General features: G+C 50.6%; 1 protein-coding gene across 3 annotated transcripts; it reads left to right on the top strand.

The window, feature by feature from the left end:
• Positions 1 to 3,506: 3,506 nt before the first annotated feature.
• Positions 3,507 to 17,486, top strand: GRM6 (glutamate metabotropic receptor 6). Of its 3 annotated transcripts, XM_044948490.2 has the most exons (11): positions 3,507 to 4,465; positions 4,632 to 5,276; positions 6,259 to 6,475; positions 6,709 to 6,844; positions 7,450 to 7,604; positions 8,695 to 8,835; positions 8,942 to 9,142; positions 11,159 to 11,304; positions 11,393 to 12,016; positions 14,564 to 14,875; positions 15,606 to 17,486. In XM_044948490.2, the coding sequence occupies exons 2-11, from the start codon at positions 4,797 to 4,799 to the stop codon at positions 15,807 to 15,809; spliced, it is 2,616 nt and encodes an 871-aa protein (XP_044804425.1). In that variant the 5' UTR covers positions 3,507 to 4,465; positions 4,632 to 4,796; the 3' UTR covers positions 15,810 to 17,486. The 3 variants fall into 3 exon arrangements, with proteins under 3 accessions (XP_044804425.1, XP_044804427.1, XP_044804426.1); XM_044948492.2 differs by lacking the exon at positions 15,606 to 17,486 and having other exon boundaries at positions 3,512 to 4,465; positions 14,564 to 15,588; XM_044948491.2 differs by lacking the exon at positions 3,507 to 4,465 and having other exon boundaries at positions 4,498 to 5,276.
• The last annotated feature ends 478 nt before the right edge of the window (positions 17,487 to 17,964 follow it).

Here is a 17,964-nt window from a genome sequence, read left to right as displayed (position 1 = left end):
TTTTCTATTGCTGCTGTAACAAATTGCCACAAACTTAGTCATTTAAAACAACACAAATCTCTCATAAAGTTCTAAAATCACTTTCCCTGGATAAAAGTCAAGGCGCCAGTTCCCTCAGGAGACTCTAGGAGACAATCCATTTTCTCAACAGTTCCAGGTTTTAGGGTTGCACTCCTCATCTTGTGGCTCCTATCTACATCTTCAAAGCCTGCATTTAGCATCTTTAAATCTCTCCTTGCTTCCACCGTCACATTATCTTTTCTCTTGTAAGGAGCCTTATGAATACATGGGGCCCACCAGGATAATCTAGGATCATCTCTCCATCACAAATCCTTAATTTAATCACATCTGCAAAGTCCCCTTTGCCATATAAGGTAACATTCACAGGTCTTGGGGATTAGGACTTGGAGAGATTGGGGTGAGGGGTGGATTATTTGGCCTACCATATGGCCCTTAAAAAAAGTGTTTTGCTATGATCATACCTTGATACTGTGTATTTTGGAGAAAATTCCATTAAATCTAAGTTCCATTAACCAACAAAACTTTTTTCTGACTGCTGTGCTATACTATATCTGGGAAAACTTCCCTGAGATTCATTCTATGTCTTTCCTCAGTTTGATTTCTCTAATTTTGAAGAAAATGTATACTCTGGTTAAAGGTTTGCCATTAACAACAATTAGCCAGTATCTCCTAGTGAATACCCTGCTATTTAGCAAATAGTTCCTTTAAAATGAACAGCTTCTCAAGGCTATTTCACACCTGAGTAATATTACTGAGTCCACATGTCAAAGCCTTGGCTCAAGCTGCCTCCACTCACCTCATGACTATGTTATCAGTTATTCTTGTTCCAAAGCAAAGGGCTGGCAGACTTGGATGAAAGCTCATTTGCAAAGGTTTTAAAGATGTGGGCTGAAAACCTGGGCTGATTTGCATCTCTCTACCCAGAAATTCATGTACTGAAATCCTAGTCTCCAATATCTCAGAATGTTGACTTTATTAGAAAATAGAATTGTTATAGAGTTTTAACCAGGGTGAAATGAGGTCAGTAAGGTGAGCCCTGTTCCAATAAGACTGGTGTCTTTTTGGTGTCTTTACACAGGGAGAAGACAGCTGAACAGATCCTCCCCTGAATAGATCCAACCCTGCTGACACCTTGTCTTCAGACTTCCAGGTTCCAGAACTGCAAACTAATAAATACGCTGGGTAAGCTACTAAGTCTGTGGTACTTTGTTCTGGCAGCTCTAGCAACTTAACAAATGTGGTGAGAGACTCTTGCTTCCAAAGGAATTCCAGAGTTGGAATTCTCCAGGAACCAAAAAACCACATGTTCAAAATAAACAAATTGTAATTTCTGTAACACTCTCTTCCCTTTCTGTCAGGATTACATCTACAACAAGCAGGGTCATGGGGTAGGGGCACAAATGTGTAGTTAGAAAGATCTACATGTACTGATGCCATCTGTGTAGCCCAGTTAGCAGTGTATATATATGTACTCAGAGAAGGCAATGGCACCCCACCCCAGTACTCGTGCCTGGAAAATCCCATGGACGGAGGGGCCTGGTAGGCTGCAGTCCATGGGGTCGCTAAGAGTCAGACACGACTAGGCGACTTCACTTTCACTTTTCACTTTGATGCATTGGAGAAGGCAATGGCACCCCACTCCAGTGTTTTTGCCTGGAGAATCCCAGGGACGGGGGAGCCTGGTAGGCTACCGTCTATGGGGTCACACAGAGTCGGACACGACTGAAGTGACTTAGCATAGCATAGCATAGCACATATATACTGACTCATCTGTGTAGCCCAGTGAGTAGCATAGCTCAGAGTTCAGCCTGACTTGGCTTCACTATCCCAAGCCCATTGCTTAATGTTTGTGTAGTCCTGAGTAAGTTAGCTCCCGACATCTCTGTGCTCCTCAGTATACATCTGTAATATGGGGATGATACTGAGACGGACTTCATAGAGTGTTGTGAGGCTTCCCAGGTGGTGCTAGTGGTAAAGAATCTGACTGCCAATGCAGGAGAGTCAGAGAACCAGGTTCAATCCCTGGGTGGGGATCAATCCCCGGAGAAGGAAATGGCAACCCACTCCAGTATTCTTGCCTGGAGAGTCTCATGGACAGAGGAGCCTGGCAGGCTGTGGTCCATAGGATCACAGAGTAGGACACAACAGAAGCAACTTAGCACTAGCAATACACACACACACGCACGCACGCACACACACACACATATATATCACACAATAAATGCAAGCTTTCAACACTCATTGTAATTATTTAATTACTACTCTGGACACTTCCTATAAGTCCCAGAAGAGACCTATATGAAGTCTAAACACTGGTATTCAAAACACTAAACTGAAATTTTATTTATTTTTTGTTTGTTTTTGAGATAGTCTAGTGTTTATTTTGTTATGGCAGGTACACTTGAATTTCAAAAATTTAGAACAGGTAAAAAGTGGTTAGGGACTAACATTTGTATCAACAGTTGATAAATGTCTAAGATTGTTTATTATACAGCAGGCTGCAATGGTGGGGCTGAACTGAAACTTTAGAGCTGTGGTATTTGCCATATTAAACTTCTCCCTTTACTGAATCTAACCAGGAGCTCGACCTATCCTCTCCAATCTCAAATGAAATTCTTGGCTTTCCTGTGTCCAAAGTCAGAGCCTTGGTTTCTGCCTTCCTCTGAGCTGCTCAGCCCTGGTCCTGGTCCTCACGTTTGCAGGGATGGCTAATCCCTCCTCCCAGGTGCCCCACCCATGATGCCCCTCTTTTCACTCTCAGAGCCATTTCTTCCCCTGGCCTGGAACCCACCTGCTTCTCTCCCTTTCCTGGTCACTCACTCGCTTCCCTCAGGCACGGCAGTGAGGGCTAATGCCCCAGCTTGCTGTTGGTCCGTCCTACTCTCAAAGAACCAACAGGATGCTTTCATCCTATGAGTCAGAAGGCTGTTTTGTGATGTCAGCTGTGGCCCTGTCTGACTTGTCCTAGGCAGGGGAGGGCTCTGAGGGATGGTGTGAGCCCAGCAGCAGCACCCTACCACCTCAAATGCCCAGGTCATACAGACTTTTGCAACATCAAGCTTGGGGCCTGGCACTAGCTAAGTGCCCCATCCTTGCCAACCTTGGTCCAACAGACCAAGCTGGACCGCCCAACTGTGCCAGGCACAGGTGCCTGGATGGCTCTGAAAACAGAGATATTCAGGGCCCTTCTATGTGGGGAGAGAAGAGAGAAGGATGACATGGTTTTTGCTTCCTCCTCTGACAGCTTTACACAAATCCCCACAGCTGACCTAATCCACCCTCTAATGGAGCCCAAACCAGCTCAGCGCCCCCAGCTCAGTCCCCCTTACCCCTCCCCCTTAGAACTTGCTAATCCCTAGGGCTGGGAGCTGACCACCTGTCTCCAGGATGCACTTTGGGCCTGGTGTCAAAGGCAAATCCAGGGCCTCAGTTGCGGATGGTGGCAGAAGTATTCTTGGCCAATCCCTGTCACCTTGGCCCAAAACATAAGATGAGGAAATTCAGATACAAAGACCCTCACATGGTATGTTACTGCTTCAGCCCCCAGAGCCAAGAAGGCTTTATGAACCACCAAGAGAGTAACTCCTTAGGATTCTACCATCAGATATAAGAGATGGGGGTGGGAACGGCACGGCAAATCTGCCCTGTCCCCTCCCTCCTTCAAAGGCAGTGAAGGCTGGTCGTTTCACACCAACCTGGGTACCAAGCCTCCTGCTGACACATGGCAACTGTGTGACCTTGACTGAGTCACTTAACCCCTTGAGGTGTCTATTTCCCTGTCTGCATAAAGGGTCTGATGGTAGAACCGTCTTCTTTGCAGGACTGTCTCGTGCTGTGTGTGTGTGTGGTAAGCAGAGACCTCGCTACCATTGAAGGGCTGCTTGTTCCTGCCTCCTCCTGGCTCAGCCCTGTTCACCATCTTCCCGTTCAGGGGCACTCCCCTTCGTTCAACCCGTGTTCCTTTCTCACTCCACTCATGGGTTTACTGCAGGATTTTGCAAGGAGAAAGTTGGGAAGTACTTTAGGCAGCTTGAGCCAAGCCACTGGTGGCCAGGAAAGAGAGGAAGAGTAAGGGAAAAAGAGTAAGAGACAGAGAGAGACAGTGAGAGAAAGAGACATCGACAGAGACAGGAGGAGAGATAGAAGAAGAGAGAAGGGAGAGGGATGGGCAGAGAAAGCCAGAAACAGACAAAAAGTAACACGGAGACCAGCAGACAGAGAAACGTGTGTGTCAGCCACATATCCAAAGACAGGAAAGAAACAGACCCAAGGAGTAGGAGGGGGAGGGAACGGAGATGTTGAGAGGGCCAGTCGTGTGCACAGGCCTTGCTCAGGACGGGTCTCCGCCCTCAGGGCGGCCTTTCATCCCTTCCCTAGAATCCTTAAATCCTCTCTCTCTCGGAGCCCTCTGCGTCTGTCACTGAACCGACAGCGGCTGGCGGAGGTGAGTGTGGCTTCAGAGGGGGCCTGGGTGGGCGCTGGGGATGGGCAGGACTGGAGCGCCGGAGACACTGGTCGGGCGGGGCGGACCCGGGGGTTGAGGTTCAGAGGGTGTGAGAGCCAGGTGTCCCGGGCAGGCTGGCTGAATTGATGCCTCACCTCTCTTCCAGCTGGCTCGGCCAACATTTATATATTGCGCACCTCCCCTGTCCCCAAGGACTGTGGGGCTCCCTCTTCTTTCCCCCGACCCGGGTCCTTTCTCTGCTCCACGATCAGAGCGTGCTCCCCGTCTGTTCCCGTCCCCGCCCCGTCCTCCTCCTGCAGCCCCCAAGCCGATGGCCGGGGTCCCGGCGCTGCTGCAGCTGCTGCTGGCGCTGGCGCAGGCGGGAGTGGTGGGCGCCGCGGGCTCCGTGCGCCTGGCGGGCGGCCTCACGCTGGGCGGACTGTTCCCGGTGCACGCTCGCGGCGCGGCGGGCAGGGCGTGCGGGCAGCTGAAGAAGGAGCAGGGCGTGCACCGGCTCGAGGCCATGCTGTACGCCCTGGACCGCGTGAACGCCGACCCCGAGCTGCTGCCCGGGGTGCGCCTGGGCGCCAGGCTGCTCGACACCTGCTCGCGGGACACGTACGCGCTGGAGCAGGCGCTGAGCTTCGTGCAGGCGCTGATCCGCGGCCGCGACGGCGAAGAGGCTGCCGTGCGCTGCCCCGGCGGGGTCCCCCCGCTGCGCACCGCGCCCCCGGAGCGCGTGGTGGCTGTCGTGGGCGCCTCGGCCAGCTCTGTCTCCATCATGGTCGCCAACGTGCTGCGCCTATTCGCGGTGAGAGCCCGGGGCGCGCCCGGGGTGCAGCGTCTCTCCCTAGTCTTTGGGGTGCCTGAGGTCTAGTCTCCTTTCGAGAATCACTCTAGTTAGCCAAGAAGCCCTGCTCCCTGGGCCAGACGCAAGCCTGTCTGGGAAGGTTGTTCTGAAGATGAAGTGCCGGGATAACTACAGCGTCCATTAATTGCCCATGGGCCTTCATCTGCTTCCTTTTCTCGTTCTCTCTCTTCTCCCTTTCCTCTTTCCTTCTCGCTCTTCCCCTCCCCTTTCCATAACGTCTCCATACTCCACCCTTTCTCTGTTTCAGCTTCAGACATCTCTGTCTCCCCTGGACCAGTTCCAATCTCCTTCTTCCAGAACCTCCAGGTCTCTGACCTTCACACCAGCCCCCACTTGCTCCCTTTTGTGTGTGTGTCCGTTTTGTTGTTGTTTGCTTGTGTCTTTCTTTAACATGAGGGATTCATCCCTCTACTCTGCTAGCCTCTCCCACCACCAGTCTCTTTTCACACTTCCTGCCTCCATCCTTTCTCCTGAATCAGCTCAGCCATAATCCCCATTATTAATCACTCTAATGCACTGGGATGAACCCAGTTCCAAACAGGCCTCTCTGTTAGACTAGACACAACCTTCAATCACACAGCCCCTTCCCAGCTCTCCTGCCTGCTCAGCCGCTCCTGGGGCTGATGCCTGCCTCTGCAGACCACCCCTTTATGTGAACTGGGGAAACGTGTCTTCCTCTGGGCTGACAGAGGTCCCTTTCCCTGGGTGAATGCTGCAGCCAGTGCCTGGCAGCTGCAGACTGGACTTGAACCCCATATTCCATTAATCCCATTCACAAAATGCAGGTCTTTCTCCGCATCTTCCAGCCTCTCCATGTGGAGAGGCTGCTCCCACTTGCCCCTGGGTCCTGGGTCCTCATTGCCTTCCCTACCTAGGGTGACTGACCCTCCATCCACAGCCCGGGTGTCTTTCCTCACTCTAGATCCCCCAGATCAGCTACGCTTCCACGGCCCCTGAGCTCAGCGACGCCACACGCTATGACTTCTTCTCCCGCGTGGTGCCTCCTGACTCCTACCAGGCCCAGGCCATGGTGGACATAGTGCGGGCATTGGGATGGAACTACGTGTCCACGCTGGCCTCTGAGGGCAACTATGGCGAGAGTGGGGTTGAGGCTTTTGTGCAGATCTCTCGAGAGGCTGGTGAGCTTGGGGCCAGGGCAGAGGGGGGTGGTCTGAGGCCTGAGGGGCCTATGGAAATGCCGTCAGACAGGGCGCAAGCTGTGAGGTGGGGCTCTGGGTTTATAGTGGGGAGCCTGGATGGTGCCCCCTGTGGGTAGGCACCCTTTCCTTTGGGAGACTCAGTCCCTGCCACAGTCATGGGTGGCGGTGGCCTTGGTGGGTGAATGACTGACTTTGGCATCTCCGACACCCAGGGGGGGTCTGTATTGCCCAGTCCATCAAGATTCCCAGGGAACCCAAACCAGGAGAATTCAATAAAGTGATCAAGAGACTCATGGAGACACCGAACGCCCGGGGCATCATCATCTTCGCCAACGAGGATGACATCAGGTGGGACAGAGGGCGTGTTCTTCTGTAGCTCTTCTTGAAGACCCTACTGCCTCGTCTCCCATATCCCAGCCATGTACATCCTCCCTTCCCCTCTTTCTTCCCCTCCTACCTTCCTGCCACCGCATACCTTTTCTACTGTTCTCTCTGTATCTGGTGGCCCCAGAAATGAACCCGGCCTGGTCTGGGTCACAATGCTGCAAGCCTAGCCAGAGAAACATAAGAATGCTAATTCTATAATTAACAGTGGGCGAGAGACTGGTGGGCACATGTAACAATTGTCAGGGAACAACTCCTGGGGCAACAGGTTATCAGCAGGAGGCATGGCCCCCAGCCTGAACCCCAGCCGGAGAAGGCAGGCCCTTCTTAAAGACAGCATGGAGCCGTGTCCAGAACGAGAGGGCAGGCCTGGAGTCAGAGCCTGGCTGGGCCTTTTACTACCTGAGAAACCCAGTGTCCTAAACTCCCTATAGCCTATGTTTCCTGATAAACAACGGTCTGCTGAGTGGTGCAGAATGGGATAGATGGCGAGAGAAGACTGGAACGTGACCAGGGTTAAGTAGGAGGAGGACCTCAGGGCATCCCTCACCCTACCCTGTTCTTACCAGGAGGGTTCTGGAGGCTGCACGCCAGGCCAACCTGACTGGCCACTTCCTGTGGGTTGGCTCAGACAGCTGGGGAGCCAAGATCTCACCCGTCCTGAACCTGGAGGATGTGGCCGTGGGAGCTATCACCATCCTGCCCAAAAGGGCTTCCATTGATGGTGAGTGGAGGCATGCCCTCCCCTGCATCTCCCACCCATATCTATCCTTCCCCACAATGATCCCCTCTTGGGGGTGCTCATTTCCCCCTTCTATAAAATTGTACCATGACCCAGGGTCCCTTCTGGGAACTCTAGAATCCTGAGATTCTATGAACACATCCCTCCAAACAGTGTTTGAAATGAATTGGCAAATGAAGAAATGCACACACCACTATACAGGGTGAAGAATTGTTAAGTTTTGTTTGTTTTGTTTTAATCAGTGCCTGCATTTTGGTCCTGCCAAAGGCACTCTAATTTGAAGATGAGTGTGAGAGGGAGAGAAAACAAGGATGTGGGACTTACTGTCCTACTGATCAACTAATGAGGCCTGCCTCTCTACCCCTCCTCCACCATCCCACCTGTGAATATCTGGAAGAAGGCAAAAAAGATGGTCACTTTACATTAGGATTGCTCATTTCCCCAAAGGCTAAACTAAAGACACCTTGATGAGGTACTACAGGGCTATTTTGTGAAGTACAGGCCCTTGTCAATACTGAGCCCTGACTTCCAGGGGCTCCCAGCCTCTTGGAGGTGCACACACCCCCTTACACTCTTTCTTTCCCTTAGAATGCATTCAATTGTAGGCAATAAACTAGACTGAGTAGTTTTAGCAATAAATGTATCCCATCACAAGACAAGAGATCTCAAAGTAGGGGAAACTTCATGTTTGGGGCAATGAGTCAAAGATGTTCTCAGAATCTTGAGCTCTGTCCTCCCTTCTGCTTCACCATCCTCTGTAGTTGCTATATGTCTTCTTGATTGTGATGTCTTATTCACAAAGTGGCTGCTGAAGCTCCACCCATTACATCTTCACAGCGGCATCCTAACCAGGAAAGACAAGGCAGCAAAAAATTCTTTTATGTGGTGAGGCTCAGAGTTGGCAAATTTACTGCAGAGTCCCTAGATGATTTTGAACTCATCAGTCAGGCCAGAAATTGATCACATGGGCATCCCCAGCTGTAAAGTCAGCAAGTGGTGAAGGAACACAAGTGGTGAGCCATGGCTGGCTCATATGGGTGCTTCCCCGCCTTCCTCCTTCCCTCTCTCTCAGGATTTGACCAGTACTTCATGACTCGATCCTTGGAGAACAACCGCCGAAACATCTGGTTTGCTGAGTTCTGGGAAGAGAATTTTAACTGCAAACTGACTAGCTCAGGTACCCAGTCTGACGATTCCACCCGCAAATGCACAGGTGAGAGCTGCCCAGGGTGGCTGGTAAGGGTGGAGAGGGAGAGGGTGGGAAGCCAGGTTGGGCACCTGGGGGCCAGGCACACTTCCTCTGGGCATCCCTAGGACAGGTGAGGAACGCATCGGCCGGGACTCTGCCTACGAGCAGGAAGGGAAGGTGCAGTTTGTGATTGATGCTGTGTACGCCATTGCCCACGCCCTCCACAGCATGCACCAGGCTCTCTGTCCCGGGCACACAGGCCTGTGCCCAGCAATGGAGCCCACTGATGGTCGGACACTGCTGCAGTATATTCGAGCTGTGCGTTTCAATGGTGAGTGGGAGCCAGAGCCCTTGTGTGAGTGAGGGGATGCCTGCTGGGTTGGAGTTCTCAGGACCTGGGAAAGCCCAAGATGGAAGGATTGGGAGAGCAGAAGGGGATAGTGGGAGCACCTGGGCCTGAGAGCTGGAGGCTTGGGCCAAGTCCTGGGGACCAGTTTTTGACACTCCTTGTTCCCCAGGCTTGAGCACCCCCTGCCCCAGGCTGCAGATTCCAGGTTCTGAAGAACTTGTTTGTGTCTTTTTGCCTGGACCTCTCAGAGGGTCGCACACAACTCTTTGTGCCACTGTAGAGAGTCTGGAATCGTCTCTCAGGGCACTGGAATGGTCTCTCAGGGCACTGCCCGCACTGTGGACAGACGTCCCACTCCACACCTCAGCTTCCAAATGCCTCCCCAGTCAGGCCCTGTGCTGCCTGAGCACAGGGTATGGATCCGTGTCCCCCTGATACCAGTGGGGGGCCTGATACGTGGTCAGGGCTCAGAGTAAGGGTTTTTGAAAAGGCCCAGATAGACTCAGCTGTGCTTATGGTTTGTGGGGAAAGCTTCACATCGTGTTCAATTACTATCCTTTAGAAAATTAAAAACTGTTCTTCCACCAAGTGTCGAGCATCTTCTCTCTGCTAAGCTCCCTGTTAAAGAGCATGATTTAAGACTTCCCTGGTAGTCCAGCAGTTAAGATGCTGCGCTTTCACTGCAGGGGCCATGGATTTGACCCCTGGTTGGGGAACTAAGATCCCACATGCTGTGAGGCTAAATAAATAAATAAATAAAAGGGCATGCCATAATATCACTCCAGAATAGCTCTGCAGGGTAGTAGAACAAGCTTCTAAAAGAAATAAGGCTTACTGTTCAAATCAGTACCTTTCTAAGTCTGAACTCTTCCTTTTACCTAGATACCTAAGCTTTCTTCTTTTTTTTTAACTGTAGTGACATACTCATGCATTGGAGAAGGCAATGGCACCCCACTCCAGCACTCTTGCCTGGAGAATCCCATGGACGGAGGAGCCTGGTGGGCTGCAGCCCATGGGGGTCACTAAGAGTCAGACACGACTGAGCGACTTCACTTTAACTTTTCCCTTTCGTGCATTGGAGAAGGAAATGGCAACCCACTCCAGTGTTCTTGCCTGGAGAATCCCAGGGACGGGGGAGCCTGGTGGGCTGCCGTCTATGGGGTCGCAAAGAGTCAGACAGGACTGAAGTGACTTAGCACGCATGGACACATAGAGTACAGTTGAATGGTGTCACTTGTGCGGTCAGTCTCCACAACTCTTCACTGTGCAAAACTGAAACTCTGCACCCATCACACATTAACGCCTCATGTCCCTCTCCCCCAGCCCCTGGCAACCCCCATTCCACCTTTTGTCAATATTAATTTGACCACTCTAAGTACCTCAGATGAGCGGAATCACACAGTATTTGTCCTTCTGTGACTGGCTTATTTCACTTACCATAGTGTTCTTAAGATTCATCCATGTTGTAGAATGTGTCAGAATTTCCTTCCTTCTTAAGGCTGAATAATATTCCATTGTATGTATAGACCACAGTTTGCTTATCCAGTCATCTGTCCATGGACACTTGCATTTCTTCCGTGTTTTAGCTACTGTGAATAATGTTACTGTGAACAAAGAAGTGTATAAACTTCTCTTCAAATCCCTGCTTTCAGTTTTCTTGGGTATACACCTAGAATTGGAATTGCTGGATCATATGGTAATTCTGTTTAATTTCTCGAGGAACCACCATACTATTTTCCATAGTTACTGCATCATTTTACATTCCCATCAGTGGAGTATAGGTTTCAGTGTCTCCATACATGCCAACACTTACTTTCTGTTGTTTCGACAGTGGCCATCCTAAATGGGTGTGAGGAGGAATCTCACTGGGGTTTTGATCGCAATTTCCCTGATGATAGGTGATACTGAGCACCTTTTCACGTGCTGGCTAAGCTCCTCCTTTGTCCTGGCCTTCGATGGGCTAGAGAACCAGCCAAGGATAACAGGCTCTCCTTTCAGGCAGCGCAGGAACCCCTGTGATGTTCAATGAGAATGGGGACGCGCCTGGGCGATACGACATCTTCCAGTACCAGGCGACCAATGGCAGTGCAGGCAGCGGCAGCTACCAGGCGGTGGGCCAGTGGGCGGAGACCCTCAGGCTGGATGTAAGTGGCACAGGCTGAGCTCTGGGCGCAGGGAGGCGGGCCCACCTTCCTGCGGGCCGGAGTCACAGGCCGCGGTGTCCTGTCCCAGGTGGAAGCCCTGCAGTGGTCAGGAGACCCCCGAGAGGTGCCCGAGTCTCTGTGCAGCCTCCCCTGTGGGCCGGGGGAGCGGAAAAAGATGGTGAAGGGCGTCCCCTGCTGTTGGCACTGCGAGGCCTGCGACGGGTACCGCTTCCAGGTGGACGAGTTCACTTGCGAGGCCTGCCCAGGGCACATGAGGCCCACGCGCAACCACACGGGCTGCCGCCCCACGCCGGTGGTCCGCCTCTCCTGGTCCTCGCCCTGGGCAGCCCCGCCCCTCCTCTTGGCCGTGCTGGGCATCATGGCCACCACCACGGTGGTGGCCACCTTTGTGCGGCACAACAACACACCCATCGTCCGCGCCTCTGGCCGTGAGCTCAGCTACGTCCTCCTCACCGGCATCTTCCTCATCTATGCCATCACCTTCCTCATGGTGGCTGAGCCCGGAGCGGCGGTCTGCGCCACCCGCAGGCTCTTCCTCGGCCTCGGCACCTCCCTCAGCTACTCGGCCCTGCTCACCAAGACCAACCGCATCTACCGCATCTTTGAGCAAGGGAAGCGCTCCGTCACGCCTCCGCCCTTCATCAGCCCCACGTCGCAGCTCGTCATCACCTTCAGCCTCACTTCCGTGCAGGTGAGTCCGCAGGCTCCAAGTTGACGGGCTGGCAGATGGGATTGGGGCTGAGGGCACGGGCACTAACGTCCACTTTAAAAATCAGAGTTACTCTTCTATTTTGGTCTCTATGTTTAAAAAAAAAAAAAAAGCACCAGGAGCTAGGGGACTTTTTTTTTTTAAGTAGAACTCACTTAGGAGCAACTGTTTCCTCCTGCTTAATCCTTGGAGGAAAATGAATCAGTAAGGTGGGGAGTGCAAGCGTCCAGTGATTTTTCTGTAAAACAGTGAAATAATTTTCATAAACTGAACATGATGTTCCACAGTTTGGCTCTCAGGGCAAAGAGATACCTGATGAATTTCCCCTAAGCAGAGAATCTATTTCCATAAGGGGAGTTCCTGCTGCCCAGTCAGTGACTGGGTAACCTGGATGAGAGGCATAGGGTCTGATGATATTACTGTGGAATGAAGCATCCAGTTCCATAAATAGCCAGAATGTCATGCTATATGTACAGCAAAAGCAGAATTCCTTCTGGGTTTCCTCTGAGATGGTAAGAGAACATTGCAAATGGCTCCCATGTTATGTAAAGGGTACTAGGAGACAGGTGTGTGCGTGACATTGCAGAGCCAGCCCAATTCTCAGGGCCAAGTGGGGTGCTCAAGTCATTTGGACACAGCTCTTTCTCCACTCCAGGAGAGCTCTTCTTCCTACCTAGCTCTGCATCATTCCCACGCATGGCCCTCAGTCCATGCAAATGTCCACAACAGGAAGGTGCTGCCCTCTTCCAGCATATAGATGGGTTTGAGTGTCCTTCGTCAGGGCCAGCATCTCAGTGCCCAGCCCATCCTCGGAAGGCACTTCACTGCTTCCTGCCTGAAACCTCCGTGGCACCCCTCACCCCAGGATGGAGGTGCTTACATTCAGTGCTCTCCTCTGGCTGACCTATGGACTCCCCACTTTAGACCTCCCTTTCTAGAAATCCCAAATCTTTTCAGAGATGCACACCTCCGCCATCACAAGGTTATTTAGCAATATAATGGATGTGAAAGGCTGTCTCCTTATTTTAATTCGTCTCTCCTTTCTAGCGCAGCTGGCCTTTGAGGTTTTGTCTTCTGTAATGTGCCTGTGCCGGCTCCTGTGCTTTGCTCACTTTCTGTGATTTTAGAGGAGTTTGTCATGTGTACTGGATGCTAATTCTTCTGTCAATTACTTAGGCTGCAAACTCAGTGAGGTGCATTTTGGCTGCTATGCCCATGTATCATAGGCCTTGAGTTTTCATTTCTCGTGGGCAATTTTCTCCCCCATTTAGAGGAGTTATAAGAGGAGCCTCCATGCTTCCTTTCTAGACAGTGGGTGGAGTTTTATTTTATTAGTCCCTTGTTCATGGAGCTTCTGCTTTCGGGAGACACAAAAAGATGCTCCTTCTGGATGCACAAATTCCTTTAAAAACTTCCTTTCCTCTAGGGTCACATAGCCCTACTCCAGATGCACAGCATTGCACTGAAGTGCTGGCTAGGATTCGGCTTCATTCCTCCCAAATCAAGCATTCTTGTTCAGTGAATGGTGTGCACAAGTGTATAGGACAGCTTTTCCCAGGTCCCACCTTTATGCAGATGTCTTGGTTCCTAATGCCCAGCTTCCCTTGGCTCAAGGTCATGTCTCCCCTCACTGTGAAGGAATTCATTCTCCATCTGCTCCTTGTTAGGGCCTGTGACTGACTCTGACCTCCCTGGCCACCCAGCATAAGCTTGCATTCGTACCACTCTCTATCCGGTGCCTCTCTATTTTGAGTTTCACTATGCATTCCCACGTGATTTCATGATGTCTTGCTCAACAGTTCTTTGGATCTGGAGAAGGAAGGGGGTCCTCAGGAATGAGGTGTCCCATATGGTTAGATTGGATCCAGCTAGTGTTTTCATATCTGCAGGACACACGATCCTGCCTCCATGGAGAGGAGCATCTCTGCTGGGCCTTGTTCTAAATTAATGGGACGTGCACTGACTCCTCCCCTAAGCTGCCATCACATCCTCGCAACAGATTATGAGGGTTCCCTTTGGTAGATGGAGGAGGTATGTTTAGGGTCACAGTTCCAGAGCCTCTGCCTGCAGTCACTTCCCCTTGTTTGTTGTTCAGTCACTAAGTCGTGTCTGACTCTGCGACCCCATGGACTGCAGCATGCCAGGCTCCCCTGTCTTCCACTATCTTCTGGAGTTTGAAAGTTCATGTCCATCGAGTCAGAGATGCTGTCTAACCGTCTCACCCTCTGCCGCCTTGTGTAGCTCAGTAAATGGCACTGATACTGGTTGAAGTCCAGGAAGAGGACATCTAGGCCCCCTTACCCAGTCGGCCCTGATGTTCCCAGCACATACTTCCACTGCAGCCCCTCCTCCCCACCTGCCTGTGTCACTGGCCTTTGCCCTCCTGGACAACCCTGCCATCTCCGCGGTGGCCTCAGGCCTGAGCATTGCACTCAGCAGGCCGGGAGCCTTGAAGCGACCCTACCCTGCCAGAGATCCCAGTCGAGGGTGAGGCTGGGTGTGTCCTTGATACCCTGCTGCCTCCCGCAGGTGGTCGGAGTGTTGGCTTGGCTGGGGGCCCAGCCCCCGCACAGTGTGATTGACTACGAAGAGCAGCGGACGGCGGACCCAGAACAGGCCAGAGGCGTGCTCAAGTGTGACATGTCCGATCTGTCCCTCATTGGTTGCTTGGGCTACAGCCTCTTGCTCATGGTCACGTGCACCGTGTACGCCATCAAGGCCCGTGGCGTGCCCGAGACCTTCAACGAGGCCAAGCCCATTGGCTTCACCATGTACACCACCTGTATCATCTGGCTGGCCTTTGTGCCTATCTTCTTTGGCACTGCCCAATCTGCTGAAAAGGTAATCTGGGTCCCGACCTCACTGGGTTTCACGATCTCGTTTGTTTCCTGCTTGTCCACAGAGCGGCTCAATTGTTCTAAGTGCTGGGCCCATATGAATGATTGATTGGTTGGCTGATTCATTCATGTACTCATTTGTCTTTCTCGTTTCCCTCTGGTTGTTTTCTCCTTCCCTTTCCCTTTGTTCATTCATTCATTTGTTCATCCATGCTTCTACCCCCAATTAACTTTTTTTTTTATTAAGTTACCTTTTCATACATTTATCTCTGCCAATCCATCTGTCATTTCATTTGTTTGACCACTATGCATTCATTTATTCATATGCCGCGTGTAACTTTCGTTTATTCACCTCATGATCCCTTTGTTTGTCCACTTGTTCCTTTATTCAGGTTGTGCTAATCCATTCATTTGTATATTTGAAAACATGTTCACTCATTTATTAACATGCTCTAGCCCTTTTCAGGCAGACTGTTGCCCTAGGTGTGGCTCTCTGTGAATAAACCTCTTGCTTCCCTTGGTCATGTGTTGTTTTCCCTTCTTCTTGCCTACACCAGAGCCACACGGTTACTGTCAGTTCTTCATGCCATGGGGCCTTTGTTTACACTGCTCATCTTTATCGTGTGGTCATTCCCATTCAGCTGACTGAAATGGACTCACTTCCAGGCTGTGTGGGGGCAGAGGGTGGGCGAGAGCTGGGCTGAGTCCACCTGGTCCTTTCCTGTGTGGCTTAGATCTACATCCAAACCACGACACTGACTGTGTCCTTAAGCCTGAGCGCGTCCGTGTCCCTCGGCATGCTCTATGTACCCAAGACCTACGTCATCCTCTTCCACCCGGAGCAGAACGTGCAGAAGCGGAAACGGAGCCTCAAGACGACCTCCACAGTGGCAGCCCCACCCAAGGGTGAGGACACAGAGGCCCCAAGTAGCAAGTAGAGGAAGAATGGGACGCCTGCTCCCCCTCCTCTGTTGTCTTTGTTTCCTTGCTTCATAATGGAAGCTGTGAAGAGTCCAGGTCTACAGTGAGCAATCAGGGTGGGGAGTCCACAAAGGCCAGGCCTAGCAAGATGGAACTGGGCTGGACCCACATGACACATTTCAGCCCCGTTTTTCTGTGGGTCTTGGCTTCATGCTTCCATCTTGCCAAGAACAGGCACTGAGAGACTCCTCTTCTGGAGAGGGATTAAACTTATATTCACTGGTTTGAAGTCAGAGATCGTGGTGAAGCCTTGGGCTTGGCCCAGTGTGAGTGGATTTCCTCCACCTTGATCAACCACCAGAATCTAGGGATTGAGCAGCATATGAGAACATGTAGACTCCAGAATGTAATAGAGGGTTGGAGCCAGAGAGGAGCACTTTCCACAAGAGCTCTGTGACTCTGTATTTTGGACTGTGTAACTTGGGCTTGGGTCAATGTTTTGCTGGTACAGAGAGAGGGACTGAGCCTCGCATGAGAGCCCTGTGGGAGAAGATGGGCCTGCACAGGACAGACGGAATGGGGTGCCCTATGAGGTTATTTGTGTCAGAGTCTTTTCCTTGACCCCTTTTCTCCTGGGATCTGAGGGATGTCATACTTAGAGAACAGCTTATTTTTTTTCCCTTCCCATGTGTATTCGCTCAAATTAACCCTGAACTTTAAGAAAATGAGACGCACTGTGTGGTGGTGTGGTGTGAGAATACACTATCAGTGTGGCGTTTGCCCTCCTCTGATGCCTGTTCTCAAGTCCTAGGTTGGGACCAGTTACAGAGAGAGTTGTGTCCATGGTACGGATTCATTCCAAGTGGATAACTTGGGATGAATATCCAAACTGTTCTCTCCCAATATTTACTGGGAGATTGCCTTTGAAAGGCATGCATGAGGCATGGGAAGGAAAATGCCTGGACGTCAAATGCGTTTTTCAGGAATCTACTTTTAACAAAAGGTTTGGTTTAAGTTATGGAATTTTATTTGCCTGGGGTAGAATTTGAATTTGTTAAATTGACTCTTTTTATTTATCAGTATGAATTCTCTAGTGGCTAATGTCTGGAACTGGTTTTGAAGATTCAACTGTACTTCATCCAATAGAGACTCTCCCCGAGACAGAATCTGTACCTAATCCATTTTGACCTTGGGACCAGGTGTTTCTGCATTCTTTAAAAGGGCTTCTCCTCAGAATAACCATTTTGGTGTACAGATTCTCCTTCCCCACATTTGTTGCATTCCTAGGAATTCTCTGCAGTGTGAATTATGACATTTCATATATTGCTTGGTGCTTACCAAAATTCATTATTTCATACAGCTTCTCTCCTGTGTGGGTTTTCCAATGTACAATGAGGTGTATTTTCTTGCTGATGGCTTTTCCACATTAGTGCTTTAATAGGGTTTTTCTCCTATATTAACTCTTCAAGAATAATGAGCTCTCATCTCCAAATGAAGGTTTTCCTGTATTTATTGTTTCCTTGCTCTTTCTCTCAGTATACATTCTCTGTTATGCAGTGAGTCTTGACTTCTAGTTGAAAATCTTTCCACAGTTTTTACCTTTTTGTGGTTTCCCCCACTCTGAACTCTATGATTTAGAATTTGGATTATTTCTTAGTAAAAGCTTTTCCATGTTTAGAGGATTTCTTCACCTGCACCCCCGCACACACCCTGCCATAAGAAGTTTCTGACTTAGCGTCCTGGCTTCCTGCTGAAGACTTTAACACCACCTAACTTCACTAAGACTGGTCTCTCTGATGCGGCTTCTTTGAGGCACAGTGAGTTCCGTCTTCTTCTGGCCTTCTCACATTCAGTCCACTCATAAAGGAGGCATGCACACACTTTGTGTGCCGTGGGGGCCTCCTCTATTGCCAAAGGCATTGTCATATTTAGTACATCTGTGAGACTTCTCTCCTTTCTGAATTCTCTAATGTGTACAAAGGTCTGACTCCTGGAAGACGGCTTTTCCACATTCAGTGTGTACATAAGATCTCTCCCTTGGATCATTTCTTCACTGTTTAGTGGGGCTGACAGGTCCCTGCAGGTTTTTCCATGTTATTTGCATGCATAGTTTGCCTTCTCCAATATCCAGTCAATTTGAACCCCTGAAAAAAGTGTTTTCCCCAAAATTTG

This window comes from Bubalus bubalis, chromosome 9 (assembly GCF_019923935.1).
Source record: "Bubalus bubalis isolate 160015118507 breed Murrah chromosome 9, NDDB_SH_1, whole genome shotgun sequence".
Classification (NCBI taxonomy): Eukaryota; Metazoa; Chordata; class Mammalia; order Artiodactyla; family Bovidae; genus Bubalus; species Bubalus bubalis.
This window is presented reverse-complemented; position numbering and strand designations above follow the sequence as displayed.